Source organism: Dendrobium catenatum, unplaced genomic scaffold (genome assembly GCF_001605985.2).
Source record: "Dendrobium catenatum unplaced genomic scaffold, ASM160598v2 fragScaff_scaffold_913, whole genome shotgun sequence".
In the NCBI taxonomy this organism is placed as follows: domain Eukaryota; kingdom Viridiplantae; phylum Streptophyta; class Magnoliopsida; order Asparagales; family Orchidaceae; genus Dendrobium; species Dendrobium catenatum.
Window position 1 is genome coordinate 623,678 of NW_021319375.1, and position 27,869 is coordinate 651,546.

A 27,869-nucleotide genomic window follows, 5' to 3' on the forward strand; every position below is an offset into this window, starting at 1 on the left:
GGATTCGTCTCGTCGAGCCGTTCGATTCGAAATAAATTATATTATTATTATGAATATAAGCATCATGCAAATTTTTTTCTTACAAATATGCACCTTGCAATTTTTTGCCCTTTATCCACGTTGATTATCTCTTTCTATATACATCATTTATTTTAGGAAAAAAAAAATTGATCGTAATATTCTCTATAATTTTTAACAAATTTGGATCTTAAAAATATTAAATTTATTTTGAGATAAATATATTATTTTTTTACTAATTCAATTTTAGCACACTAATAATTCAGAGATAAATAAAACAAAAGAATTTGTACCGTACATGGCAGTGCACCTTTTTTAAAGTAAATTTGTGACCAAGTTAAAATTAGCTTATTAATAAGATTATCATTAACCAATAAAATATTAATTATTATTTTTTAAATAGTGATACTAAATAAATAAAATATCAATTATTAGATGTGTATTGTTGTGTACTAGCTAATACATAATAATACACAGTAATACACAGCTAAATTCATAATAATACACAGTTAAATTCATAGTAATACTTAGTCCACGCGGCATATTTTCATTGTAGGCCAGACGTAGCTTCTATAACTGTTGTCCGCACGTAATAATTTCTCTAGGTTATAATTAAACAACTTACTATTGAAATTCAAACTTGAAAAGACTTGAACAAGAGATTTCTAGATTCTAGATTCGAGTTATAAATTGACACCTCTAACCAATAACCATCTTTAACACGCAGCTCCAATTCTTTGGTTTTATACAAAAATCGAACAAGAGGGATTGAAAAATTACTAATATTATAATTTTAATTAAAACAAATTTTAAAAAGGAGATGCATTAACATTTAAATTAATTATATGAGCATCATCTTAAAATAATTTAAAAAGGAGCAAACTAATTAAATCATTTGGTAGCGTTTTCAAAATGCACTAACCAAACCAACTAGTACATTCTGAAAACGCCACCAAACGATTTAATTAATTTGATCCTTTCTAAACTATTTTAACATGATGCTCCTACAGCTAATTTAAATGTTAATACAACTACTTTTTAAAATTTGTTTTTTTAATTAAGTATTGGCCAACTCTGGCTTCATTATTTTAATATATTGATAATATAATTATATAAGGAATTTAAAAGTTTTTAAAATTCCAAGATTTGAATTGACGAAAATATAGCGACTTGCTCTGTCTTCCTTTATTTATGATAGCTTTTAGGAGAAGGTTGTATGGATTCCTGTATATACTCTACCATAGCGGCATTCAACTCCGGCTTCAGTCCACAGAACCAAAGCTCTCTCTTTTTAATCTCTTAAGGTTAGCTATCTCCTTTTTCTCTAAAAAGTTTGAAACTTTGAATCTTCAGCGATGTGGGAATCTTTCATTTTTCCTTTTTTTTTGGATTGTTTAGCTTTGTGGCTTTAGGTCTTCTTCGCGGGTCTCTCCTCCTATCTGCATCAAAAAAGCATGCGTGTGTGAGAAAGAGAGAGAGATAGAGAGCTCATCATTTTTTTTTTCTTTAAAAATAGTCCATTTTGATAGAGTGTGGAAACCATTGAAGCTTTCTGTTCCGTAAGAACTATTCCAATAACTTTGTCCTGTTGTGAAAGAATTTGGAAGTTTTGTAGATTGATGTTTCTTATTCAGTTAAATGACAGGGAATGTATTTCATTAAAAAGTTTTGTTGGTTTTCTTGTTGGGTTTCCTTTGAAATTGAGGTTTGAGGATTCTCTGAAAACTTTTCTGTTTGGTTTTTTAATGGTTAATTCTGCATGCATATAAACTTGTCTTGCAATTTTTTTTCCCTTTCTTTAAATGTTCTTAGAATTGTGAGGTTGAATGCTTATGTTTTCTGGTTCAATTGTTTCTGAATCTTTGAAGGGATTCAATCCTCGAAGAGAATTATTTATTTGCTTCTTCTCACAAATTTCCTTCAGAGCTTAGGTCCAATCTTGCAGGAGTTCTATGCTACAAGTAGGATTCAGTAATTTTTTTAAATCCAGATTTAGTAAATCCAGGCGGTTTTAAACCCTTAATTTTCTTTGTGATGTTAGATTTTTAGTTTTGGTTAAATTCTGGTAAATTGTTTGCCAGATATTTTCAAGATTTGGGGGTTAAATGAATGAGAAGAAGAGGCACATTGAGTAGAAGTGATTTAAATCTGTTAGATACTACTTCGGATAGGATTTAGATTAACAAGGGAAGGAAGTGAGATAGAAGAAGATAGTATGATTTATGTGGCTAAAAAAAACTTTTTAGCTATATTTAGCCTAAATCCTAGCTAAATTGGCCACCTAAATCCTAGCTAAATTGGCCACCAAGCAGCTCCTCTGGGCATTGAAAATAATGAAGTCTTCTGTTCTATCTTAACCTTTGTGTTGTTTGATTTACTGTTAATGAGGTTTATTTATCCACTTTTTTTGTTGAAAATCAAACGTTTTTTTTCAAAAAAATAAGCTGTTTTCAATTTGTTTTGCTGAAGTATTCATCTTTTTTAATGCTATATATGTTTCAAATTTCCATTTGGCATGTTTTGATCTACCAAATCCTTGTTCAGATTCTTAAATTTGAGTTTGTTGGCCTTCCTATTAGAAAGCAAAGCTCTTATTTAAGGTTCATTTGAGACAACTGTAGTTCTTTGTAAAATATTTGAGGAATTTGTTATTGAGAAGTGAAATTTTGTAAACCCGTTGCAAGTCTTATAGTTTTTTTTCCTCCAGGCAAAAGTTAAAAAGTAGTTTTTTTTTGCATCTATTGCACTCTAGTAGCTCTAGTTATGAAGAAGTTTATCTATGTGACTTAGCTTTCTTACTGCTTCTTAAAATAGCTTTCTAATAAAAAAATTATTTTTTTATTAAAAAACTTCCTTAAAAAGCAATAAAAAGCCTTCCCAAAAGAAGCCTTAAATATCTAAACTACAATAAGAAAACTATAGTCAAATAGAAGTGGGAAACAATATGTGAAGTAAAGCTGTGAAAAAGTTGTCTCAAAGACTCAAACGAATCCTAATTTATTGTTTCAATCTAACTTTGTGTTTTTATTATCCTTGAAGGTGTAGGTGAAGCAAAGTCATCATGACTTTCCAAATTGAGAGCGAGGAAGCAATAAAAAAGAAGGTTCTTAAAATTTTCTAGATTTATTTTTTTAAAAAAAGTTTGTATGATTGTTTGAATTGTTTAATTAGTGCTTACCTGTCTTTTAAATACCCAGGGAAGAACTGTTGCCATGGTTGTTTGTTGGTTCCTTGGAAATGGTTCTCTAATTGCATGGAATAGTATGTTAACTATTGAGGATTATTACGTTAAAGTGTTTCCGGTATGCGACTCTTTGAACTCTTCCTTGCTTATTTTTGTACTTACGTCTGTCATGATTTTGTGAGAATGTCTTTACAGTCTTGCATATATATGTCCTTAGAGTTATAGTCCTTTTAGTCATGAAAAATACAACATTATGTCAGGAATTAAACAAGATCTAATTCAAATTATTCAGAGCAAATAAAATAGAAAGAAGGTAATCGTAGAAAGTACACCAAGAATTCTGTAAGGTTCTCCCAATTAAGATGTATGTTCTGATGCCGCCATTGTAGATTTCACTTTCATAATGTTGGTAGGGTTTCATTGAGGAATTTGCTACCCTAATACTTCATAATTCACTATGATAAGGCATTTAAAATAATAATAATAATAATAATAAATGAAAAAATATTTTTGTAGGGCATTAATTAGGCTATGTAAGTTAACATATTGCCACAAAAAATAGTCATTCCAACAATTTTTTTTAAACATCTTGTGAATTGTAAATGTTTATTTAGTTCTAACTTTAGGCTGTTAGTACATTGTAAATTAAATGTATTGTATTTGAAATATTTGGAATTGTTTGGATGAGTGTAAAATATATGCATGTGATTAACTTTAGGCATAGAATTTGATGTGTTTTTGGAAATTCAAATCTCATTATTTTCAAATACATGAAAATTAAACTAGATGGTGAATTACAAATAATTTAAAATTTTATTTTGCATTACTTTTACTTCAGACCAAATGCCAATATTTTCAAAATTCCTATATTTGGGATACTTTACACCCCTTTTACTTTAAACCAAAAAACCTTAGTTTTTATTTGACGTTCAACTAGAATCATCTGCTAATTAAGTTTTTTGCTGAAATTTACTAAATTCTGGACTTATTTTCTGTTGCCGGTGCTTTCAAAATTGTATTATTTATGTTAGCTACACGGAATGGGATAAAGGTTTGATGTTGTTGTTGTATGTTACATTGTTCCAAAATACACCGATGTTTATGTTTGTAGACTAACAGAATAGAATATTCCCTGCATCTATACAAATGGTATTTGTTTACCATAAATTATGATTTACTGAAATATTATCTTGATTTTTTTCTCTGATTGCAGAGGTATCACCCAACAAGAGTACTTACTATTGTTTATCAGCCTTTTGCCTTTGTTACTGTTGCAATACTTGCATATAATGAAGCAAAGCTCAATACCAGAAAAAGGAACTTATTTGGCTATACCCTATTCTTTATAAGTACAGTGCTTGTGATTATTGTAAGTGAATTCTCTTTTATTAATTAAGTTGCATATAGCTTCAGGATTTCCCTTTCATAAAATTGAATTGATCAAAATATTTTTATATTTTACAGTTAGATTTGGCAACCTCTGGAAGAGGAGGGATAGGAACCTTCATTGGGGTATGTGTTCTTAGTGCAGCTTTTGGTATTGCTGATGCTCATGTTCAAGGGGGCATGGTTGGTGATCTTGCTCTTATGCAACCTGAGTTCATTCAGGTAATTTCTTCATATTCTAATTGTTTGAATTATTAGAACAAGAGTGTCGCAGTCTATGTCCTTTAGCAAAGATCATCTCGTCATCTGGGATTCGTTGTCACTGTTACTCTTACTCTTAGGGGCTGTTTGGTAGCTCCACTAAATCTGGAATTATGAAATCTTGAGGGGGTTAAATCCTGAAAGTTGTTTGGTACTAAGGTGTGTGTGCAATGGCTGAGCTTGAACACAATGAAGGTGAGGTCAACATAGATATAAGAAGATCAGTAACAAATATCTGTTTATATAAATTGACAGTGGATGGGAAATTGTGGCTTTTTGGATCTATGCAACAATTGTTATTCTTGTCAGTCAACAACGGATAATGGGCAATAATGATCATCAGTGATAGTTGAAGGACAATAAAAATCATGATTATTGGTCAACAAGTAATGCCAGATAAGTCAGGATGGTCTTCGACATAGGTCGGTAATTTCAACACATGTCAAAGTTAAAAGTTGTGTTGGAATTTGGATGATGTGATTGCCGCCTAAACCTGAGGGTGGATTAAGGAGCAACAACAACGAAAAAAACATAAGTTTGGACATTAAATGTGTGAGAATAAGATTACATATTCATATATTTTTAGAAGGAATATTCAGATCATTTCTACAATAATTCTAAATACTTTATGAAGGAGTTTAAAATGATCACATTTATTCTTTAATATTATTTTTTGAACATCCTAGTGCCTAAATGAACTCAAAATCGAATGAATCACGAGCTCATTGGTTCCATCTCATCAAAATCTTTATTTTAATTATCAACACAACAAAATTTGGTGAATTCTTAATCCTCCAAATGATATAAAAATAATTTTAATTATTTTATGAGTGCTAGATTTATTCTTTGTTGGACTCATTCAAAAAAGACTATATTGACTACATATTTATTGTAAATTGAGTTTGAATGATCATATAATCACTTATTGATGTGTGTGATCCAAACACTTGATTACTTTGAAATCTAAAAATTATTACGCATTAGTTATTATATGAATTTTTTTGTGAGTCTAAAAGTACCCAAATCGAATTTAGAATGTCAAAAATTAGTTTGAGATCTTGAAATGTCCTGTAAAGACCACTAATGAGCCTACTACACTAATGGGCCTACTATACGACCCCGACCTAATGCAACAGGCCTGGCCCACCAACCACTGGCTGAACGACACTTCCCACACTTTAATTTCAATTGATGGAATGAGGTTTTCTTACCTTAAATTTCCTCATAGTCAAACTTCAAGAAGAGAGAAAGAGATGCAGAAGAAGGGTGTGAGTCAAGCTTACTCATGAGCCAATTTGAACTCGGCTCGATAAATGGCTCATGAACTGAGCTTAATGAATTAACCTTGGCTCGTCTCATTTGCTCGAGATAAGTACAAAATTGTTATTTTTTTCTTAAATTCAAGATTATTTATTATTTTTCTTTTAACCTGTCAATCTTTTTATCATTTTATTATAATAATTACTGAAATCATAATTATTTTTTCTTTCATAATAAATGTGCTGGCTCGTGAGCTAACTTGATCTTAAACTTAGTTAATTAATCAAGCTCAAGTCAAGGGTGATTCGAGTTTGACTCGACTTGTTTACACCCCTAGATTCATCCCATAAGATTGGTGAATTGATCTAAAATCCTCCCCCTTTTCTTTTGCAAATTTTAACGATTTTATCCTACATTTTCATGTAGTTTTAGCAAGACTTCTTCTTTGTAGACTCCTCAAAACATGTAAGCTTCTAATAATTTACTGCGGGGAGCTTTGCCATCAAGATTCTAAATAAAAACTTAGTGCAATTCTTAATGATGAATTGAGATGTTTTTGTAACCCATGAAATTTTATCATTAAATTTGGATTAAAAAATAATAATTCTATTATTTAAGTTTTACTAATCACAACCAAGCACTATGAATTTTTATTGAAGAAAAAGTTTATTTATAGTATTTTTTCACCAAGTCTTTTTAGGTCTAACTCTACCATTCTTAACATAAGTCAAATCTAATACCTCAACATTTCTAACCGGGTCATCGGAAGGCCTCCGTTTAATGTTACCAAAACATCTAAGACGACTCTATATAATTTTATCTTCCACTGGAGCTACTCCAACCTTTTCATGTTTACGCTCATTTCGTATCCCATCTCTAAGGGTAAAGCCACTCATCCACCTAAGCATCCTCATCTCTGCAACACTTAACTTAGTATTATGCTTCTCTTTTAATGGCCAACATTCGACACCATAAAACATTGTAGGTCTCACAACCATCTTATAGAATTTTCCCTTAAGTTTGAGGGGACTTTCCTATCGCACAACAAGCCCGATGCGTTCCTCCACTTCAACCATCCAACTTGAATTCTGCTGAGAATATCCCCATCTATTTCACCATCACTCTGAACAATCAGAAGCAATTCAAATGAAAAAAAATATCATATAACATAAAATCATAGCTGTTTTTTGGTCTTTCCCTAATAATATTCGTTGTTTTACATACTTTTTTATGATATTAACTAAAGAGATATTGTTATTGTTCAGGTATGTTCTTGTGCTGATTACAATGTATAATGTGTTTGATCTCATTGGAAGATACACACCTCTTATAAAATGTATCTGTATAGAATCTCGAAAAGGCCTTATGATCGCCATTCTTTCTCGTTTCTTATTCATTCCTGCATTCTACTTCACTGCTAAAAAGGGAGGGCAAGGCTGGATGATCATGCTAACATCAGTGTTGGGGTTGACTAATGGCCATCTGACCGTTTGTGTTCTCACCACAGCACCCAAAGGCTATAAGGTCAGTGTTTCTCTTAACATATGTGACTGTCAAGAGGATGAGATAATTCTCATATCTCTTGCGATTCAGGATGCATCGGATGTGTGAGTTCTCGTTTGGAACAATTTTTTTACTACATTCTAAAATGACTTTTTGGTACAAAAATTTCTAATTCACGAAATTTTTATACTAAAAAGCTGCTTTAGAAAGCAGCAAAAAGCTGTCCAAAATAAAACATGAGTCCTGAGTCATGACCATTATTTATTTAATATTATTTTATTGTTATTAGAAAGTAAGAAAAAAGTGAAATAGAAAGTGACATCTAAGTCTTCGTTTGGGATGACTTTCTTTCTATTTCTTAAAGCAGCTTCCTAGTACAAAAAATTTTGTACTAGGAAATTGCTTTAAGAAGCATAAAGAAAATCGTCCCAAATGAAGCCTTAGTCTTCCAGATTGACAACTCCGTTCCATTCTAGTTTCAACCAAATAAACACTTAGAACTCAAGTTTGGAAGTGAGATCCAATCACTTAGGGACGCTTGGGCTTTGTTTGTGACGACTTTCTTACTGCTTCTTAAAATAATTTTTTAATACAAAAGTTAAAAATTTTGTACTAAATTCCGCTTTAAAAAGCATCAAGAAAGCCGTTCCAAACAAACCCTCAGGCTTTATTTGATACAATTTTTTATCTACTTTTTGAAGCTATTTTAAAGTAGAAAAACTATTTGAAGTAGACATTTTAAAGCAGAAAGCTGCTTTATAAAACAGTAAGAAAGTTGTCCCAGATGAAGCCTTACTATGAAACAAAACGACCTTTGTCGCCAAGCGACTTTCAAATTCTAAAAGTTGTATATGAATTCAACTGTTATTTTTTATTCATGATATAATATTAAAGGTAGCTTTCTTGTGCAGGGGCCAGAGGCAAATGCTTTGGGAAATTTGCTTGTTGCATTTCTTCTTGGTGGCATTTTTTCAGGAGTTACATTGGATTGGCTATGGCTCATTGGCAAAGGCTGGTGATATTATTGATCAGATAATGTAGTTTCAATCAGAAACTACTCTGTATCCTCAAAATAAAGAGGAATTATCATATCATTGTGTTTCTATGATAAAGAATGGAGCTTTTATTGTTCCCAATTTAAAGAAATGGAGATGTGGATGTGAATGTATTTCTTGTATCAGATTTCTCAGATTACAATCAAAATGTGATTAGTTTGTTATACAATACCACATTTTAAGCTGCAGCTATTATTCATTTTAGTATTCTCATTTCAAAATTGTCAAATTCAATTGGTACTGTTGATTGACTGAAAGATTGTCCTTAATGTGCTTTGAAAAGTTCATTAAGTTTCAAAGAGTTAATGTTTTAATAATGCTGGATGAGTAATGCTATTCACACTCATTTTCAACATATATTCAATATTACTTGTATTTTGTATATTATTAGAGCAATATTGCACACTTCTATATTAGGAGATATTATTCTGTGCGGATACTGGACCGTTCGGAGGCGAAATTAGAATTCGTCATGTCACCCAGTACATAATTGTAAATAGCAGTGATACACAACCAACATTTGATATGGTGCGTTCTGATTCGCCTACGGACGGTGTCCATATTTACACAATAATTTTTCCTATATTGGGGTGTCAAAATAGGTTGATGGATCAAGTTCGGGTCTGCCCAAACTCAATCTTTTTTGATTGAATTGGCTGGAAATGTCATTTATTGAAACCTCTATTCTATATAGTCAATACATTTTTTACACGTGACAATACAATACATAAAACGGCTAGCTACCTTTTGATGACCCAGTTACGAGAGATGTATTAGATTTGGTTTATGTTAAGAAATATAGAGGTATACCTAAAAAGATTTGGTTCTTAAATATTAGAAATTACATTTCTTTATTTGATTTAAAAGAGAATTTGACTTTTAAAATACACAATGGAGGAAAAAGATTCATATAGCTGTTGTTGTTTTATGTGACAATGCAAAACTAAACAAAACAAAGACAGGATGCCCATAGTTCAAAACCTTCTACTACCTTGAATGATCAGAACTATTAGCAATGTAAGGAGGGGACTGCTTTGCAGAATAAATTATTACATGCGAAGTCCGGATGTGACCTGACTCCAATAAAAAAATGGTCATGTTATTGTGTACAGTGTGTATTGGCAATGTGGCCGCCTTTCATTGAAGTCGGAATGTGAGCTATGTCTAGACTCTGCACGTAATAATTTCTCATTTTGCAATATATATACAATATATGAAATGAATATAATACAATATATATAAACAGTGGCAGCTCCATTAAAATTAGTTATTACAAAATATATACAATATAATTTGTGTTTTATATATTTAACAACAATGTTTCATGCTCTATAGAATCAACACATTTATTATTTTTTAATCAAATTTTAGTCTTAATTAAGCACTAATGCACTAATCAACCAAAACTAACAAATACTAAATGCATGAGATAGTAATTGTGTAAATTTAATAAATATGAAATGAATATAATCTAATTTATATAATAAGAAATTTTGTTCTTAAAATAAATAAAAACAGCTATTATCAATAAATATTATAAATAAATTAATCTTTACAAATATATATATATTTTTTGGGGAAAATTATGGTCTTAGCCCTTTTCATTAATATAAACTTGTTACATGTAATGAAGAAAGAAAAAACAGTAAAGAAAAGATCTTGCCAAAGAAACCAAGATCCAAAAAGGGGCGAAAAACAAAAAACCCCCTGCTAATTCTATAAGAGAAAGAAAACAAATGCAAATAAAGAAAATAAGAAACCAGGACAAGAAGAAACCAAGAAGGATGAGGGAGACAATAAAGCCACGGGCTCAGGAATTGCCGCTCTCTCAATCTGGTTGCAAAAATGATTCCAAAATCTCCTGCCATCCAAAGGAGAAAATGACAATTCTTACATCCCTGCCCATTTTCACTCGAGAAAACCAACAATGCCAAAATCTGCGGACAACCACCCATTATGTTGCCCTCTCGAAGAAGAAAAAGTTAATCCAATCCTCCTTGCCCATTTTCGAGAAACAAAAAGAAAAACAGATGAAAGACAGACCCCTTTCTTCATCCAGAAAGCCAACATTCTTAGGCAAAACAACAACCATTCCCGATCCAAGCTGCAACTCCATATTTCCTACAACAAATTAATCACCTTATCTCTAGAAGACCATTTCATAATTCTAGAGAAAACTGCTGCTTTAATCTTCAGAGTTAAAGTTGTAGAAGATACTGATGAGGTTCCAAATTTCCTTTCATTCATTTCTCTCTATATAAAATAAATTGAAGAGCATATAAGAAGATAATAAAAGTGTTTGTTCTTGTCATGAGAATCCTTAATATACTTGAAAATTTGCAGCACATTGGGCTTTAACAGTAAAAACCCAAGGTTGGACATAAGCATATTGAGAATAGAAAAAGAATAGTCACACTCGAAGAAAAGATGACTAACAATCTCTGCATAACAATGACATAAAGAACATTTGGGATCCACAATGATACCCTTAGCTAACAAAGAGTCAGCAGTTTTTAAGCCACCAGAGATAGCCATCCAACAAAAAGAGGAATACCTTAAGATAAAGTGCTTATGCCACACAAATTTCCACCAATTCACTTTAACATCTTGTTTAAAATAAAAATCCCTAAAATTCCTGTGCTTACACACCTTACCAGTATCCCAAGACAGGTTAGCCCAGGTAGTAGGAGTAAGGGGAATATCAAAAAGAGCAGTATGAACGGCTTGGGGCATGGAATCAGGCAAAGCCCATGTATCCCCGTTTATAATAGCAGTAATCCTCTCATTAACAGGAAAAGCACATAGAAGGGGCCGAAGTTTAGCGATGTCTCTAACACATTTATCTTTATACCAGTGATCCAAGAACAAAGCAAAATTAGAATGAGCTGATACACTTAAATGAAAGTTATCTTTTGCCAGGTTTGCATCCCTACAAATATACTTCCAGTACTTAGAAGCTTTAGAAATCAGATCTTTCCAAGGAGATATGTAAAGGCTTAACAGCCAATTGCTAAGAGGACGATTAGCATTATACATTCTAGTAATAAGAGAGAAATTAAAACTAAATTGGAGAGATTGCAGGGAAGGTAAGCCAATGCCACCCAGGTCTTTAGGCTTGCATGTATTACTCCAAGATATTAAGTGCAATTTTTTAGCTTTAGAGTCGCCAAAGTAAAGGAATTTAACACAAATATATATTTAATCTGCTCATTCAAAATTTAAAATGTCTTATTAGTCTTTTGCTTTTTGTAAACATGTACTTTTAATTATTGATATTTTACTTAATTTAGGGCATCTGTGTTCATTATATATATTATTTTTTTATTTTTTATTTTTAATAGAATACATTGATGGGGTGCATGACATTGTAGATTTTACAAACTTTTATAAAAAAATTTCACTAATTCATATATGATTAAAATTTCGTTTGGAATGACTTTTTTATTGCTTCTTAAAATAATTTAATAGTAAAAAATTAAAATTTTTATACTAAAAAAGCTTTATGAAGCAATAAGAAAACCAAGCCTAAATCTTTTATTAACTCATTTATTAATAAAGGGTTGAGTTAGATAATTCTATTAATTATTTTGTAAGAATTTTAAATTATAATAATATTAATTTCTCCAACACAAAGGTTGACCCGACCCGATCAACCTGACCTGAGCTATTAGGACGCGATCGTCTGTTTCCCTCGCAGTTCTACTTCTGTGCTTATTTCGCACGATTCGATTCTCCGATAGCTATTGTAGTAGAAACCCTCCCGTAGGCTTTCCATCTTCTTCTTGTTTTCTCGCAATGGCTCTTGATGCTCTTGAGAAGGTAAGTTTTCCATGACCACCATTTTTTTCTTCTCTTTGCCGCCCTTCACCTCGACGGGGATAGTATCTTCTTATAAATCTTATGGGGCTGTTTGGCAGCACCTATGATTTCATTTAAGTAGGATTTCATAAATTCGGATTTAGAGGATGTAAAACCCTTCAAAAAGCTGATTTTTTTTAGTGCAGTTCGTCTGTACGAACTGGATTCGCTCCTTCGACGACGTTCCCTTTGGAGCGGAAGTTACGAAATTTTTTCGCTCGAAACAACAACGGGAGCTTGCTGTGAAGATAACTTTCTCCCTTTCGCGCGCTTCTTCGGCCAATTCCCGTTAATCCGCCGAACCAAAGGATTTCGTAAATCCGGGATTTACCACGAAAGAGGGAATTTTCCGTCAACCGCGGCTTTGATTTACGGTGAGATTTGGTTTTGCATTTTTGGCCGTTTGGCTGGATTTAGCTCAAATCCGCTTCAAATCCGGTCTAAATCCTGCATCCAAACAGCCCCATATGATCCTGGTCTATGTTTTTTATTTTGGGGTTTAAACCCATTAAAGCACTTGCATCCTTTTGAGAGAGCGAGTGAGTGGGATGTCGATCTCGACTGCAGCGAACGCATTGGAGGCGGGTGCGATCGTTGCTCATGATGATGGGTGGCGGATTGAGTGCCAAGCAATAATGCCGTAGCTCTTCTTCCATCATTCTTTTTTACTTTCTTCTTTCCGCTTCTTCGGTCACTGAAGAGGGCAGCTATCCGCTTTTTCTCGGAGTGGAATGAGCTCTATGTCGTTCACATTGTTCTCCCTTCTTATGGCCTTAGACTCGAGAATCCTAGATTATTGAAGGGGATTTAATCTTGATAATATTATAAAATAGGAAATTCTTATGTTGTAACTGATGATTAGGCTATCTCCAACCGAAATACTCATTTTACGTTATAAAATTTAGTAATACTCCAAAAATGTAGTAATTCATCTCCAACCGAACTCCATTTCATAACATCAAAAAAGAATATACCATGTATATCCTTTCTCCAATCAAATTTCAACCAAACAAAATGACAAAAAAATGGCATTCCTGAACAATGCGACGTCAATATTGGTGTAGCACCAAGCACAACCTGCAAGTAAACCAGCAGCCAAGGCAAACACAAGAGCAATGGAACAGTAGAAAACGAGTTTTGTTTCTATTCTTTATGATTCTTTCTACATGAAACATTGTTCATATAGTGTTGGTAGTATTGTAATTAAACTAAATACTTAGGGTAAAAAGAGTATATGTACTAATAATGATAAAGCTGCAGCATAGTGGGAATAACGGCTTGATAGTGATAGCTTGCTAGTGGCATGTTGAAGAGGTGTAAGTTATCCCTTATTCTTACAGTATGGCTGCACCACATCAAGTCAGGTGTATGGTTGCACCGCATCAGGTCCCTCCTCCCGGAATTTCAGTGTCCACATGAATGTTAGAGTAGTCTGGCGGATGATATGCAGTGATATCTGCAACATTAAAAGTTGCAGAAGTGTGGATGTGAGGCGGAAGTTCGACAATATATGCATTATCATTGATATGTCGAACGATAGGAACCAGGCCGATTTTGCGGGGACTAAGTTTAGAGTATGTACTAGATGGAAACTGCTCTTTACGCATGCAAACCATGACCAAGTCACCTGGTTGAAACACTTGCTGACGTCGGTGAAGATCAGCGGCGTCTTTGTAAGCTGCATTGGAAGTGATCAATTTGTTGCGATCTTACGTTAACACATCGTGGTACTGGTCCAGTAATTGGGTTGCTGTTTTGTCAGAACACTTAGGTAGCACATAGATATTAAAGACATGATTGGGGCTTTTAGTGTAGACAATTTGAAAGGGGCATTTTTCCGTAGAACGATTAGGCATGGAGTTGTAAGTGAACTCCACCTGCCTCAAGAAATCTTCCCATTGCTTCGGATGGCCTTGGACTAAGCAATGTAGCATGTTGCCCAAAGTACGGTTAACAACCTCAATTTGACCATACGATTGCGGGTGATAGGTCAAACTAAGGTTAATCGCTGGGTGTAGGCGCTTCCACATTTTCCGCCAGAAATGGCTTATAAACTTGACGTCGCGATCTGAAGTTATGCTTCGGGGCAGTCCGTGGAGACGGACGACTTCATGAAGAACAAATGAGCGACATGTATAGTGTCAAGAGTCTTTTTGCAGGCAACAAAATGTGCCATTTTTGAAAAGCAATCCATGACAACCATAATGGAATCGCAGCCTCGCTTAGTTCATGGAAGCCCAAGATGAAATCAATGTTGATGTCTTCCCATATTGACTCGAGAATAGGCAGTGGTGTGTATAGCCCCGTGTTATGCTGAGTGCCTTTATATTCTTGGCAAACTTGACAACGCTCCACTAAGAGAAGGACATCACGATACAGCTTTGGCAAAAAAAAAAGGTTCTGGAGCTGGCTTAATGTTTTGTCACGACCCAGGTGGGCCGCCAAGCCCCCACAATGAGTTTCAAGTATTAACTGATGTCTCCATGATGAAGAAAGAATACAAAGGGTATACATATATCCATGGCGGATGGAATAATCACCCTGAGATTGGCCTTCATAACAAGCTCTCCAAATATTTGCAAAATCAGTATCGGTGGGGTAAATTTCCTGTAGAGATTCAAGCCCGCTTATCTCCGTTTACAATTGGGTGAGCAGTGCTGTCCGCCGGCTTAGTGTGTCGGCGACACGATTTTGACTACCAGACTTATGCTTTAAAACAAAAGTAAGCTTTTGAAGAAAGAGCACCCACCGAGCATGCATACGGTTGATAGTTTTCTATATATTAATGAATTATAAGGCCCGATGATCGTTGCAGAGTACAAAATCTCTATGCAATAAATAATGCTCCCAATGCTTGAGAGCTCGGACCACAATATATAATTCCTGTTCGTAAATGGTCCATCACTGTCGAGCTGGGCTCAATTTTTCACTAAAGTATTCCACTAGCTTGTCCAGTTGGGATAATACGGCATCGATGCCAATTGCGGAAGCATCTGAATCCACTTGGAAAGGAACATCGAAGTTTGGCAATGCTAGAATAGGCGTCGTGGTGATGGCATGTTTGATGGAATCCCAGCTCCTTTGCTTTTCTTCATCCCACGAAAATTGTTTGGCCTTTAAGCAGTCAGTGAGAGGTGCCATCAAGATGCTGAAACCACGGATAAATTGACAGTAAAAATTTGCAAGGCCGTGGAAGCTTCTAACTTCGAACAATGATCGTGGTTAGGGCCAGTTCAACACAGCTTCAACCTTGCGTGGATCTGTGGCAATACCCTCAGCTGAGATGATGAACCCCAAGAAATAGATTTATGTAGAAGAAAACTCGCATTTAGCAGGATTTAGGAATAATTGGTTGTCACGAAGAGTTTTCAAAATCAAGGTGAGGTGTTGTATATGTTCTTCCAACAATTTTCTATAAATTAAGATGTCATCGAAATAAAAAGCACAAAAGTTGTTAAGGTAATTTTTAAGTACCTCATTTATCATGCGCATGAACGTGGCCGGGCGTTGCAGAGGCCAAATGACATTACTCGTCATTCATATAAACCGGAGCTCGTTTTAAAGGCCGTCTTCCATTCATCACTAGGCCTAATCCAAATTTGTTGATACCCGTTGTGTAGTTCCAGTTTGGAGAAATACTTGGCATAAGCGAGTTTGTCCAGCAGCTCTTCCAGGCACGAAACAGGAAAACAGAACTTAGTTGTGATATTATTGATAGCTCGACTATCTATGCACATCCGCCATTTGTTGTCTTTCTTAGGAACAAGTAATTTTGGGACGGCGCAAGGGCTTAAACTGGGCTGGATGAGCTGTTTATCTAAAAGCTCCTAAACAATTTCTTATAGGATCTCGTGCTCCTTTGGACTCATTTTGTAAAGCAGCAGGTTGGGTAGATTGGTGCCAGGAACCAAGTCTATTTGATGTTGAATATTACGGATTTGAGGTAAGCCTGGTGGGAGTTCGGTTGGTAGTAAATATTGCTTGAGCATGACGCTGTAAAGGGGTCTCTTCTTTTTGTGTTGGACTGTTAGTCACCACTGTAGCATATAGCTCACCTTTGGATCTCTTTGCTAATAGAATAGTACCCGTCAAAAGGTGAAATGTTGCATTGTCCTTGCGCGTATGAGTACTACTTGAGTTATAGTGCGGTAAAAACCGCAGCATTCTTCCCTTCCATTCAAGTGAATTGGCGTTGAGGCCCCCATCGTAGATTACCCCATTATCGTATTGCCACGGGCGGCCTAAAATGACATTTCACACATCCATCTCAAGGACATCGTAGAGAATTTCGCAAGTGTAACTCTTGCCAATGGAGAATGTGACTCTGCACATCTCAGTTACTAACATCTCTATCCCTTTTTTAACCCAACTTATTTTGTAAGGGTGCAGATTTTTGGTTGTTTTCAATTGAAGTGCTTGCACCAATGAGCAGGTCATAGACCTTGTCGTTGATGGTGCATCAGGTACGAAAAATGGCATTGCGTTGGGAGGTGTTAGGCTGCCTTGAAGCTAGCAATAGGCATTCCATGACACATAAAATAGGTTCCCCTTCATCTGCTACTAAATCCTCTGTTTCCGGATCCATATCACCAATCTGCTCAACAACATTTTCTTATGATTCTCCTTCAATAATTTGGACCTGCGGCTAGGTTGGACATTCATTGGATTTGTGACCGATTTGAAAACATTGGAAGCATTTCAATGTCGAGGGTCTCGTATAAGGATTCTCCTTGGCGGGTAATCTGGGCTTGGGCGGTATTTTAGGATCAGGTGCATTAACCGGACTGGTGTTCGCCGCCGGTGGATGAGTAGGATTTGTCTTCAAATTTTGTCCCGTAGTTCGCAGCTCAGAATACTATTCAGATGGCTTCCTTTGATAGTTGGAGCTACGAGATGGTCGGGTCAACTGAAGTTCAGCCTTAAGGGCGAAATTGACTACTTGTGACAACGTCCAAACGAAATCGAGTTCCAGTTTGTCCTGTTTGGCTTCTTTCAAGCCTCCGATATAGCGGGCAATGAGCTGAGTCTCCGACTCGTGTAAATTGTTACGTGCACTTAACCTATATAACTCTTCAGTGTACTCACTAACAGTTCTATAGCCTTGGGTAGAATGTTGATACCTGACATAAAGAAGCTGCTCGTAATCGGTCGGGAGAAAATGTGATCTCATCATTTGCTTCAATCTGGCCCAGCTCTGAATGTCTCCTTTTCCTTTCCGCTGCCTATTCTGCATCACTTGCATCCACCATGCGCCCGCTCCTCCTTTCAACCTGCACGCAACGTATTTCACTTGCTTTTCAGGACTGATGTCCATGCAGTCAAAGAACGCCTCAACCGATCGTTCCCAGCCCAAGTAATCTTCAATGTGCAAGCGTCCCTCAAAGAAGGGAATGTCGAGTTTAGCACAGAACTCTTGATGAGGTCGGGGATACAGATACCTTCCTAGTCTGATCTGATAAGGATATTCATGTTCACCTTCTTTTGAATCCGACCGTGGGAGTGGTCGCTGCGGAGTGTGCTCCTCCTCCGAATTGGATAAATCAGGTACCGCGATTGGGTTTCTCCGCTCAATGCATTCAACGCCGCCAGTCGTCCGTCCCAGGTGGAGCTCTGTTGGCGCCGCGGGTTCGGATCTACTTCATTTTGATTCTGACAGTCTCGTCGGACCTCAAGAGCGAGTTGTTTTACGTCGGCGGTGAGAGCTGTGAGTTGATTGGAAATGGTGGTTTGCATCGCCCACATCGCGTCTAATCTTCGATCATCGTCGGAAGCAGCTCGTCGGCTAGTTTCCTCCATTGACACCGGCCCAGGTGTGACTCTGATACCAAATTGGTGTAGCACCAAGCACAACCTGCAAGGAAACCGGCAGCCAAGGCAAACACAAGAGCAATGGAACAGTAGAAAATGAGTTCTGTTTCTATTCTTTCTGATTTTCTACAGGAAAGATTGTTCATATATTGCTGGTAGAGTGGTAGTATTTTAATTAAACTAAATACTTAGGGTAAAAAGAGTATAGGTACTAATAATGATAAAGCTAGCAGCATAGTGGGAATAACGGCTTGATAGTGATAGCTTGCTAGTGGCATGTGCAAGAGGTGTAATTTATCCCTTATTCTTATAATATGGCTGCACCACATCAGGTCAGGTGTATGGCTGCACCTCATCAAATATTGGGATTGCACTATTCACCTGACGCAAAATGTCGCTGAATTTGGCATTTGGTTGGGGCTCGCGGTGACTGTAAACAATCGTTTGGCGTTCGGTTAGAGTTGACCTTACTTATTAATCAAATTTGTCCAAAGGAGGAGTTGGAACTTTGCTTAGATTAATTTTCTTCAGAAAAATTGTAAACTGGAGTAATTATAATTGATCGTTGATGAACTTTTGTTAATTTTTATTATTCGATAAAAGTTATAGTTAGTTTAATTTGAGCTTCAACATTGAGAGATTATATGGTGTGAACTAGGGTTATAGAATCCTTAATTTATGGTGTGAAATAGGGTTATAGAAACCGTAATTTACATAATATAGTTTCCTATTATTTGACAGAACATTATTGAGTATGTACTCTAATATGTGGTGCTTGTACTAGATGGGAATTTTTTTAAGTCAATATTAAAACTCAAATTGGGGTAAATTCTTGATTGGGGACTAGCTTCCTAATTTTAGAAAATTTAATAATATATTAAAATCTCAAGAGTTAAATAATAATCAATAATGAAGCGATAGTTTTTTGTTAATTTTTTTTAATTGTGATGAGGTTTAGGAATTGGGGTTAATTATGATTGATGTTCTTAGATGGAAACAATTTTGTTTGGTTTCACATATAGTATTAATTTAAAAAGATTTATATGCATTAAATTTAAGATCAACTATTCTCTCTTTTTATTAGATGGCTTAAGTTGCATCATGCATATTTTAATTTAGTATAGTAAATCTAATACCAACCCTTCGTTTTTTATTCAAAGTTTCAAGATACATTATTCAAAGTTTGATTTAGTGTTATTTACCTTTTTGCCAGTTTTCCAAAATTCCAATCTTGATCAAACTAGTGCTAATTCACAAAATGATTCTCAGTAAAATTAAAGCAAACTAAATTGAGCCACAATAGGTTTTCTTAGTTCTAATTTTTTTTTAAAGTTTAAATCCATATATGTTAGATATATGGATAGATTAAGATTTTTTATTGATTACTTAATATACAAGAAAATCAACATGGTAGGCACGAATATAGAGCACAATTTTCCATAGTCATGCGATACAAAATTTCATGTTGAATGTTACATTTCAATTTCAATCTTTTACATTATGCAGCGTTGATGGCTTTAACGGAATATCAACATTTCTCTCTGAAGGGAAAAATAAATTGTCGAAATCCTAACATGAAGCTCCATAACGGACATCACGGGCTTATTGATTCTATCTATCTGATTTAGAATTCATGGTTATGACTCAATTATTATTGTTTCTTGACTGATGCATGCACAATGGCCGAGGTGCATCAACAGAGTTTTATCAAGAAGCTTCATTTTAGCATTTCAAATGGCATGCCTCACGCAGAACCAGTCTCTAGCTTCAAGGCAGATGAAAAGGAACTGGTATTTAAATATTCTTACGCCCTTTTTTTCCAATTCGGTTGTTCAGGCTTCTTTGAGAATATTTATTTGGAGAACAATGAACCGTCTTTTGTTCAGGTGCTTTTGCAGACTAATGGGTCATTTGGGACGGTTTTTTTTAATGTTTCTTAAAGCAGCTTTTTAATACAAAATAAAAAATTTTGTACTAGAAAGCTGCTTTAAGAAGCAATAAAAAGCCGTCCCAAACGAAACCTAATAAACACTAGTCTGCATGGCTTTCTGAATTCATTGCCGCGAAAAAAGAAAAAGAAAAAAAAAATAGAGTTTTCCTTCTCAATGCTCTTGAACAATAGGCTGTGTATGGCTAATTGGCACTTTTCACAATCGTGATTTGTATATGAACCCTTAATGACATATTTTATACCTAAAGCTATAGTAATGCTTCTTTTTTGATCAGGTACATGGCATCTTACAGATGCTGCAAGGTTTCTGCAGCAATTTATTTTCTTGGGATACTGGTGGGCAAATATTTCTGGTGAAGAGTGGGATTTTTTCTTGTCATCTATCCCAGACTAGTCTTCACAGCATTTTAAACAAGTTTATATTCTGTGGAACATGCTTAAAGAAGGTGGAACTCTTTGTTAAGAATGTAAAAGCTTCTCGTCAAAGAGCTCCTACCCTTCAGGCTTTTGCTCATTCCGTCCATTCTTGGCTCAAGGTAATTTTGCTCTGCATGATGTCTACATTAGATATCTGCATCTGCTGATTTTTATTTATTTTTGTGTAATCTCTTTTATTTTGTATAAAGAGATTGCGGGATCTTGCTTTGAAAGAGGAAATAAGGTCGACTTCTATAGATTGCCAAATAACAGTTACACTCCTTCAGCTGACCAATTCCTTATCAAGGTCAGGCAGTTTCATTGTAATCTCAATTATTTTGACTTGCTTGAAATCTTCTGTTTGCTATCTTTGGTGAAGGTGTTCTCTCAAACGAAAATTTTCACTCGCCCCGAACAAGTTCATTATGCATCATTAATTTTAGCTTGGTTATTTTCCATTCTTTGCTTAGATGCTAAGTAGTTCCTTGATGAAGTTAAACAAGTTTTCATGGTGTTGAATCCATAGACCTAGTAAAGTGTGAACTTGAAGTCATGTTCATGATCTTAATATTTAATCTCAGATCAGTTTTAGCAAGTTGTTATTTACATGTCTAAAAGTTATTGTCTGCGTAATCTATCTAGTTCAATTTGGAGTTATCCTATTACAATTATGTGTAGACTTGGAAGATATGGTTATATGTCAAAGGAAACCCCTGATTGTTGTCCTGTTTTTCATTTAGATGCTCTTAATTAGTAAAATTTCTTTCCTTCCCCGATCCTTCCAATTCTCAATTAGTTGTATGTGTTATTTGTTATTTATTAGAGATTCTTCCTGTGGAATTTTGTTGAGGAGAAGGATTTTTTATCCGAGCTAAAATAGTTGGGAAGGATATTGACGGTGATGAGTTTATTAGTATACTAACGTTGAAGTTGCAAGATCAATTACCAAGCACCTTTTATTGTTTTATTGAAGTATTGCAGTTGCACTGTAATGAATAGTTTCAAAACTGTTATTATTTAGTTAATAATAGAATTGACACAAAACAAAATGATATCTTATGCCACCTTGACTGCTTGCTATATTTTCAGAAATATTTGAGTGTTGCTTTTGGCGCATTAGTAAATTTAATCTCCAAGTCAGGATCTTATGATCATTATCCCAACTAGTTAACTCTTTTTCAGCAAAATTTTCTTGAAAAATATTCTAACTATGTTAGCTTTGGCCATTAAATTTACTTGGAGATTAATGGTAGTGAGGCCTGCAATGCTTTATGGTGCCGAATGTTGGCCATTAAAAGAGAAGCATAATACTAAGTTAAGTGTGGCAGAGATGAGGATGCTCAGGTGGATGAGTGGATTTACTCTTAGAGATAGGATACGAAATGAGCATATACGTGAAAAGGTTGGAGTAGCTCCAGTAGAAGATAAGATTAGAGAGAGTCGCCTTAGATGGTTTGGTCACATAAAACGGCGGCCTTCCGATGACCTGGTTAGGAGAGTAGAGGTATTAGATTTGACTTATGTTAAGAAAGGTAAGGGTAGACCTAAAAAGACTTGGTTAGAAAATATTAGGAATGACCTTTCTTTATTAGATTTAAACAAGAATTTGACTTTTAATAGGACACAATGGAGAAAAAAGATTCATGTAGCCGACCCCACGTAGTGGGATAAAGGCTTGATGTTGTTGTTGTTGTAGTATGTTAGCTTTGGCCCAACCCCTTTTCAAGCCTTTTAGGCATATCGATATCTACGTCTTGTGATGGAACATACTTAGAGAAGAACGAATAGAGAACCTCTAATTACTTCGATTTTTTTTTTTCTGTTGTTGAACCAAAAAATCCCCTTGATTCCTTAGTCAGGCAAAGAAAATTGTGTTGATTAGCTTCATTACCTTGACTTCTTTGCAGTTGTGCTTATTTTATATTCCTCTTCCATGTCATGTGATTAATCTCATATGCCACACTACTTTGCAGTATGTGCTCTGGGGCAGAGCATCTTGCTCAAGTGGTGCATGGATCCATACCGAGTGCTTATGTGAATTCTGAAATTGTAATCCCTGCTGATAAGCTGGCAGTTAGTATTCTGAATTTTCTATTCAAGAAAATGAGTGAAGTCTATCTTGTACAAGGTGGTGAGGTTAGAAATATAATCTGTTTTCACCTGCTTTTTTTTTCTTACTGCCCGTTACAATTTTATCTAGACAAATCGTGCTGAAATCAGGAAGAAGCATATCATATGTTGTTTTCCATCATGGGAGAAACTTTGCTTCCATATCTCGAGGTGCTGGACTCATGGTTGTATGAGGGATTACTTGATGATCCTTGTGAGGAGGTATTTGTGATTTTTTATGTTGATTTAGCATTTTGATCGTTTTATTTTTGTTTTAACATGTTTATCTTGATTCATGATTGTTCTCTTACACTCGCTTAAACATAAAAGCTAAAATATGTGCGTGTAAACACAAAAAAATGTGTATCTAGTTCATGGACCTGCTACTAATATAGGGTATAAGAAAAGGTTGATGATGCAACTTTACCCTTACATTTGTAAAATGTTTGTTTTTTGAATCAATCCGTCTTTCTAGAGTACACTAGAGTTTAAGTTGTCTCTTTGTTTATCATACTCATTAGGTCCTCATTTTTCTTGTGGAGGAATTTGATAGGAAACACTTGTAGATCTCAAGTATTTCTTATCAATCTTCGGAAAACGGAGAGTTTTCTCCACAAAACACAAAACCACGAAAGCAGTAGATAATTTATATTATTTGATGAAAGGGAAACATAAATATCAAGATACAATTGATCCTCTATTCGAGAGGATGATCGATCTCTCCCAATCTCTAGACGCCGCTAGAGCCCAAATAAAACCTAAGAGATCTCAAATTTTAGCCAAATTCAGATGACCAAATCCTAGGAAAACAAACTATTTAATGCATACAATTCAAAAGGAAATTTCTAAACAGTCTATACATTCAATTTCCCTCCTAAAATTGATAAAAAGCCCTTCCAAAACTGCATTGCGTTGCCTGGGCGTTGAATCAACATGGAGGAAGTGGAGAGTTCCGCCTCGGTTGTTTGTAAGCCGGTCCGGTATGGACCTGCTGAACCGGTCTAACATAATCACTGTGCAGCTAATACTTGTTTGCCGAAATGGCAAGATGAATTGAAGAATGAGAAAAATGCATAAAGAGTATTTACACTTTTGCTTCGAAGTCTTTATATTCAATGTTCTGAGCATCTTAACTAAATGGTCTTATACCAACTCTTTATAAGGCTTACTATCACTCATAAAAGCTTTTGAAGTGATTTGCTAAATATCCTAGGTAAAAAGGATAACTAATGGTTTCTGAGATAAGTAAATGAACTCTTTTCTTAAGACTTACAACTTAAGGGTCATTTGCTAGAACAATAGTAGTAGCAATCAACACTCCATTTATTCATGGTTTAAATATTTTCTTTTGACTATTTTTTCAGTCTGAAATGTTTCATTTATCGTGATCATTGTTGTTATCTATTTAAGGCCATATTTAAAAATTGAGCCAATTAATGAACTTTTCTAGTTAAGTTTCTTAAAATTCTTTTCCTATCTCAATCTCCACTTCATAGGTTTTCTTTTATGCCAATAATGCAATTACTGTTGATCAGCCATCATATTGGGAGACCAGTTATCTTTTTCGGTTGTCCAGGCCTATGAGCTCTAAATCCAATGATACTCTGGTTGATGGGGATGCTGATTCTACTAGGCTGCGAGTTAGGGGAGAAACAGGAGGTCAGGAATCTGCTCCCTTGTTTAGTTCTGTGGGAGGGAGTGATCAAAGCGATATTAACTGCCCTATGTTCCTGAAAGAACTGGCAAGACCCATTGTATCTGCTGGGAAATCTTTGCAGTTGGTTCAACATGTTCGGGGCGACTACATTTCTTTGCCCGATAAGGGGCGTGGCAGAATGCTCGACTTTCCATTATCAAATGAGTCTGATGGTCAGTTTAACTGGCAGAAGTTTCAGCAGGAGGCTTGGCCAAATACTTTGAAAATACATGGATTTGCAGAAAGTTGCAATTATGCTCGCCTAATGGGAGTTTTGACCTTACCTGAAGTCTTCCTGTTATCATTGGCAGGCTTAATAGGTGATCGGGATCACATTTATCATAAACTAACAATATCCTTCCCTGAGATAGCTGAGATCATTAACAAAGAGAAGATACTGAAAGTAGTTACAGAAGATGGACAAGCATCATTAAGCCTTGAGAAGATATGGATCAAATTCTTGGCTGATGCAATAAAAGAGAGAAGAGAGGTAGAAGGTGGAAAAGGTGATTCTTGCGATAGTGGAATTACACAAGGTCATGGTTCAATGAAAGTGAAACCTAAATATAGTTCAGACCATCATAGCACCAATTCGAAAGATAGTGACATTTTGGCAACTACCTTCATCAGCTCTCTCCACCCTCATATGCCAATCATGACTGTATCCAGACAGTTTATTGAAAAGCACAAAGCCTCTTGGAGTAATCTTAATATATCTCAGTACATTCGCCTTCCTCCTCTGAATGATGAAAGCTTGCGAAAGGCTATTTATGCTGAAAGGTTTAACAGCGCAGAGGCAAGTGGCGATATCCAAAGTGGAAGTTCTCTCCCAAGTTTTTCGGGAACTGACTACAGTTCTGGTTTTCATCATAATGAAGTTAAACTGCTTCACGCAGAAGTTGATATTAGGAATTTGGAATATTTGTATTCCTTTCCAACTCTTCTTCCTTCTTTTCAGGTGTAAAAAAATTGCTTTTGAGAGCATACATTCAGGGCTTATCTAACTTTAATTCTCATGAAAACAATTTGTTTTAGAACAGGAAAATGTCCCAGTGTCAGATCTTCTTCCTTTCCAGAAGAACAGCACAGTTTCCCAAAGAATTCTTAGTTGGATCCAAGATGTAAATTTGAATGCCGCGCCCCAACCTGATGTCATCATAAAGGAATGTCTCGCTGTATATATTAAAAAACAGGTAAAAAGCTTATTTTATTTGTGTTTTTTTTGTTATTTACGATCTGAAACCATGCTTTTTTTCATTTTCTTACTTCTAGATCGATCAAATTGGTAGACATATACTTTTGAAGCTAATGAATGATTGGAAATTGATGGAAGAACTTAATATAATACGGTCAATTTATTTGCTTGGGTCAGGTAGTTTCAGTTTCAAGCTCCTGTTTTTCTGCCAAGTGATTTTGGGGCTTTAAAATATTCTTATTTTCAGGTGACCTGCTGCAGAGGTTCCTTACTGTAGTTTTTGACAAGATAGATAAGGGAGAATCATGGGACGATGATTTCGAGTTAAATACTATTCTGCAGGTTCTTGAACTTTCAAAATTCATGTAATTCTTCTGTTGCAATAACTTATGTGAAATTCTTCTTTTCTAATAATCTGGTAATACTTTTTCAAAAATAGGAATCCATCAGAAATTCCGCTGATAATACCCTTCTGAGTGCCCCAGATTCTTTCGTTGTATCTATTTCACAATCTGATGCTCGAGAAGATGAGGAAAATAAAACTAGCAATATTGCAACACCCCGTCGGGTTCGCGGTCAGTTTTTTGGTATCGATGCACTTGATCTTTTAAAATTCTCATACAAGGTATTATTTTAACGGTGAAATTGATTGTTTCATTTTAGTGCTTCTTGTATGCTTATGATTTTATCTCATAGGTCTCTTGGCCTCTTGACCTGATTATTAATTCAGAGACATTGAAGAAATATAATCAAGTAAATTTACCTTGATGGTGTCCTTTTTCTTCCTTCCATTAAGATTGGTTATCCTTATAATTTTGATTAATTTTGTGCTTCATTCAGGTCATGGGATTCCTTCTAAAGGTCAAACGTGCAAAACATTTGCTCAATAAAGCTCGAAGGTGGATGTGGAAGGTAAGCATGTATTTTTTTTAGTAAAAAAGATATAAATTTACTCCACATTTTCATTATGTTGGCTCAAGGCCAATAAAAATATAAGATTGGCATAATTTCAATTATAAATATAAGGTGCACACAAGACTTGTTACAAAATTAAGTCTATGTAGATATGTAGAAATTGCATAAATTGTTCTCTCATCAAAACATGGGTGACTATATTACCGAGTGGATTATAAGTAGGCTGTGATGTATTGAATATTCCTTCTATATGATGGGTGTTTCTATTATGAACACAGCTTAAACTTTTGTATTAAGAATGATGAGGACATCAGATTTCGACACGTGTACCATCGCCGACGGCGCAGATCGACGGCTACGATCCAGAGCCTCTACTTTTGAGTTCTATAGATTATGTCATGTATTTTCTTAGTTTTTCCGAGTTTGCCCCTGAGGGCATTGTTTGACTTATGTAGCCCCAAGGGCATTTACGTCTTTTCTTTTCTTTCATTTTAGCCTCCTTATATGAGGCAATATGCATTGTATTTTCTTAGTTTTTGAATGAATGAAAGTTTGCCTCTAATGTTCTCTTTGTGAGTGCACTTCTCGTAGATCTCTTAGTGAGTTCGACGGGGAATTTAGATCTCTTTGTGAGTTCTAACTTGCGTCCAAATTCATTGTGCGGAAATCCGGGTTGAAGATAACTAAGGTTAGTGAATTCGTCGCCACTTGATTCCTTGGAGATCTCCCCAATTTTTCTCCCCTTGGGCTTACCGCCGTCTACCCCTCCCTACCTCCCCACCGGCGGCAGCAGGCCCTCCACCCCTGCCTCCTTTGGTCGGCCCCATTACCCGCGAGCTTCCCAGCCCCAGCCGTGAGCCCCTTCTCCCCTCCCCAGCTCAACGATTTCCCTGGCAGCCTTCACAGCCGTTACTGGCTGTGTTGCCAAGCCGTGGAAATCAAGCCTTTAAGGCTTGATTAATTGCTTTCTTAATCAGCCTTAGACATTTAAATTCCATCCGTTAATGGGAATTTGAAATTCCAATTTGTTTCTTGCCTACAACCGTGAAAGGAAACTTCCTTTTATGTGAAATCTGAATAAATTCAGATTTTATTTAAAACCTGTCACTTAATCAGGTGGTCCCCACCTTTTAAAATTTCTGCCCTCTCTCTCCTCTACACAAGGCCGGTTATGCTCCCCATTAATCCCCTTTTAATTTTCTTGATTCTCTCATTAAACTTCTTTCCTAATCCCACCTTCAATTTCAAATTCT

General features: G+C 35.4%; 2 protein-coding genes across 7 annotated transcripts in view; both read left to right on the forward strand.

The window, feature by feature from the left end:
* Positions 1–1,583: 1,583 nt before the first annotated feature.
* Positions 1,584–8,891, forward strand: LOC110109462 (equilibrative nucleotide transporter 3). The gene is made up of 8 exons (XM_028697341.1): positions 1,584–1,723; positions 3,058–3,121; positions 3,216–3,320; positions 4,416–4,571; positions 4,667–4,810; positions 4,863–4,939; positions 7,375–7,633; positions 8,524–8,891. Exons 2-8 carry the CDS (start codon positions 3,080–3,082, stop codon positions 8,629–8,631), a joined length of 891 nt encoding a protein of 296 aa, XP_028553174.1. The 5' UTR covers positions 1,584–1,723; positions 3,058–3,079; the 3' UTR covers positions 8,632–8,891.
* A 3,801-nt stretch (positions 8,892–12,692) lies between these two features.
* LOC110109254 (gamma-tubulin complex component 5-like) overlaps positions 12,693–27,869 on the forward strand; it is a 36,257-nt gene continuing 21,080 nt past the window's right edge. For 3 of the 6 annotated variants that reach the window (XR_003701635.1, XM_020840226.2, XM_028697322.1), the window contains exons 1-13: positions 12,693–12,899; positions 19,840–20,123; positions 20,560–20,820; positions 20,911–21,008; positions 22,675–22,837; positions 22,922–23,032; positions 24,307–25,464; positions 25,547–25,699; positions 25,779–25,878; positions 25,949–26,043; positions 26,141–26,326; positions 26,398–26,454; positions 26,542–26,613. Coding sequence is in view for 5 of the 6 variants with exons in the window: in XM_020840226.2 (XP_020695885.2) it covers positions 20,013–20,123; positions 20,560–20,820; positions 20,911–21,008; positions 22,675–22,837; positions 22,922–23,032; positions 24,307–25,464; positions 25,547–25,699; positions 25,779–25,878; positions 25,949–26,043; positions 26,141–26,326; positions 26,398–26,454; positions 26,542–26,613 (2,565 nt within the window). In the remaining variant the exon portion in view is untranslated. Of the gene's footprint in view, positions 12,900–18,171; positions 18,434–19,839; positions 20,124–20,559; positions 20,821–20,910; positions 21,009–22,674; positions 22,838–22,921; positions 23,033–24,306; positions 25,465–25,546; positions 25,700–25,778; positions 25,879–25,948; positions 26,044–26,140; positions 26,327–26,397; positions 26,455–26,541; positions 26,614–27,869 lie in introns of those variants that run through there. The other 3 variants (XM_020840233.2, XM_028697320.1, XM_028697321.1) reach the window with 3 other exon arrangements.

What these genes read in the sequence shown, in the direction of transcription:
- LOC110109462 (XM_028697341.1), top strand. Translation starts at nt 3,080, where the DNA reads ATGACTTTCCAAATTGAGAGCGAGGAAGCAATAAAAAAGAAG. An exon ending in AGGAAGCAATAAAAAAGAAG is followed by an intron (nt 3,122 to 3,215) that starts GTTCTTAAAATT and finishes TTAAATACCCAG; the next exon opens with GGAAGAACTGTTGCCATGGT. An exon ending in CAGCACCCAAAGGCTATAAG is followed by an intron (nt 7,634 to 8,523) that starts GTCAGTGTTTCT and finishes TTTCTTGTGCAG; the next exon opens with GGGCCAGAGGCAAATGCTTT.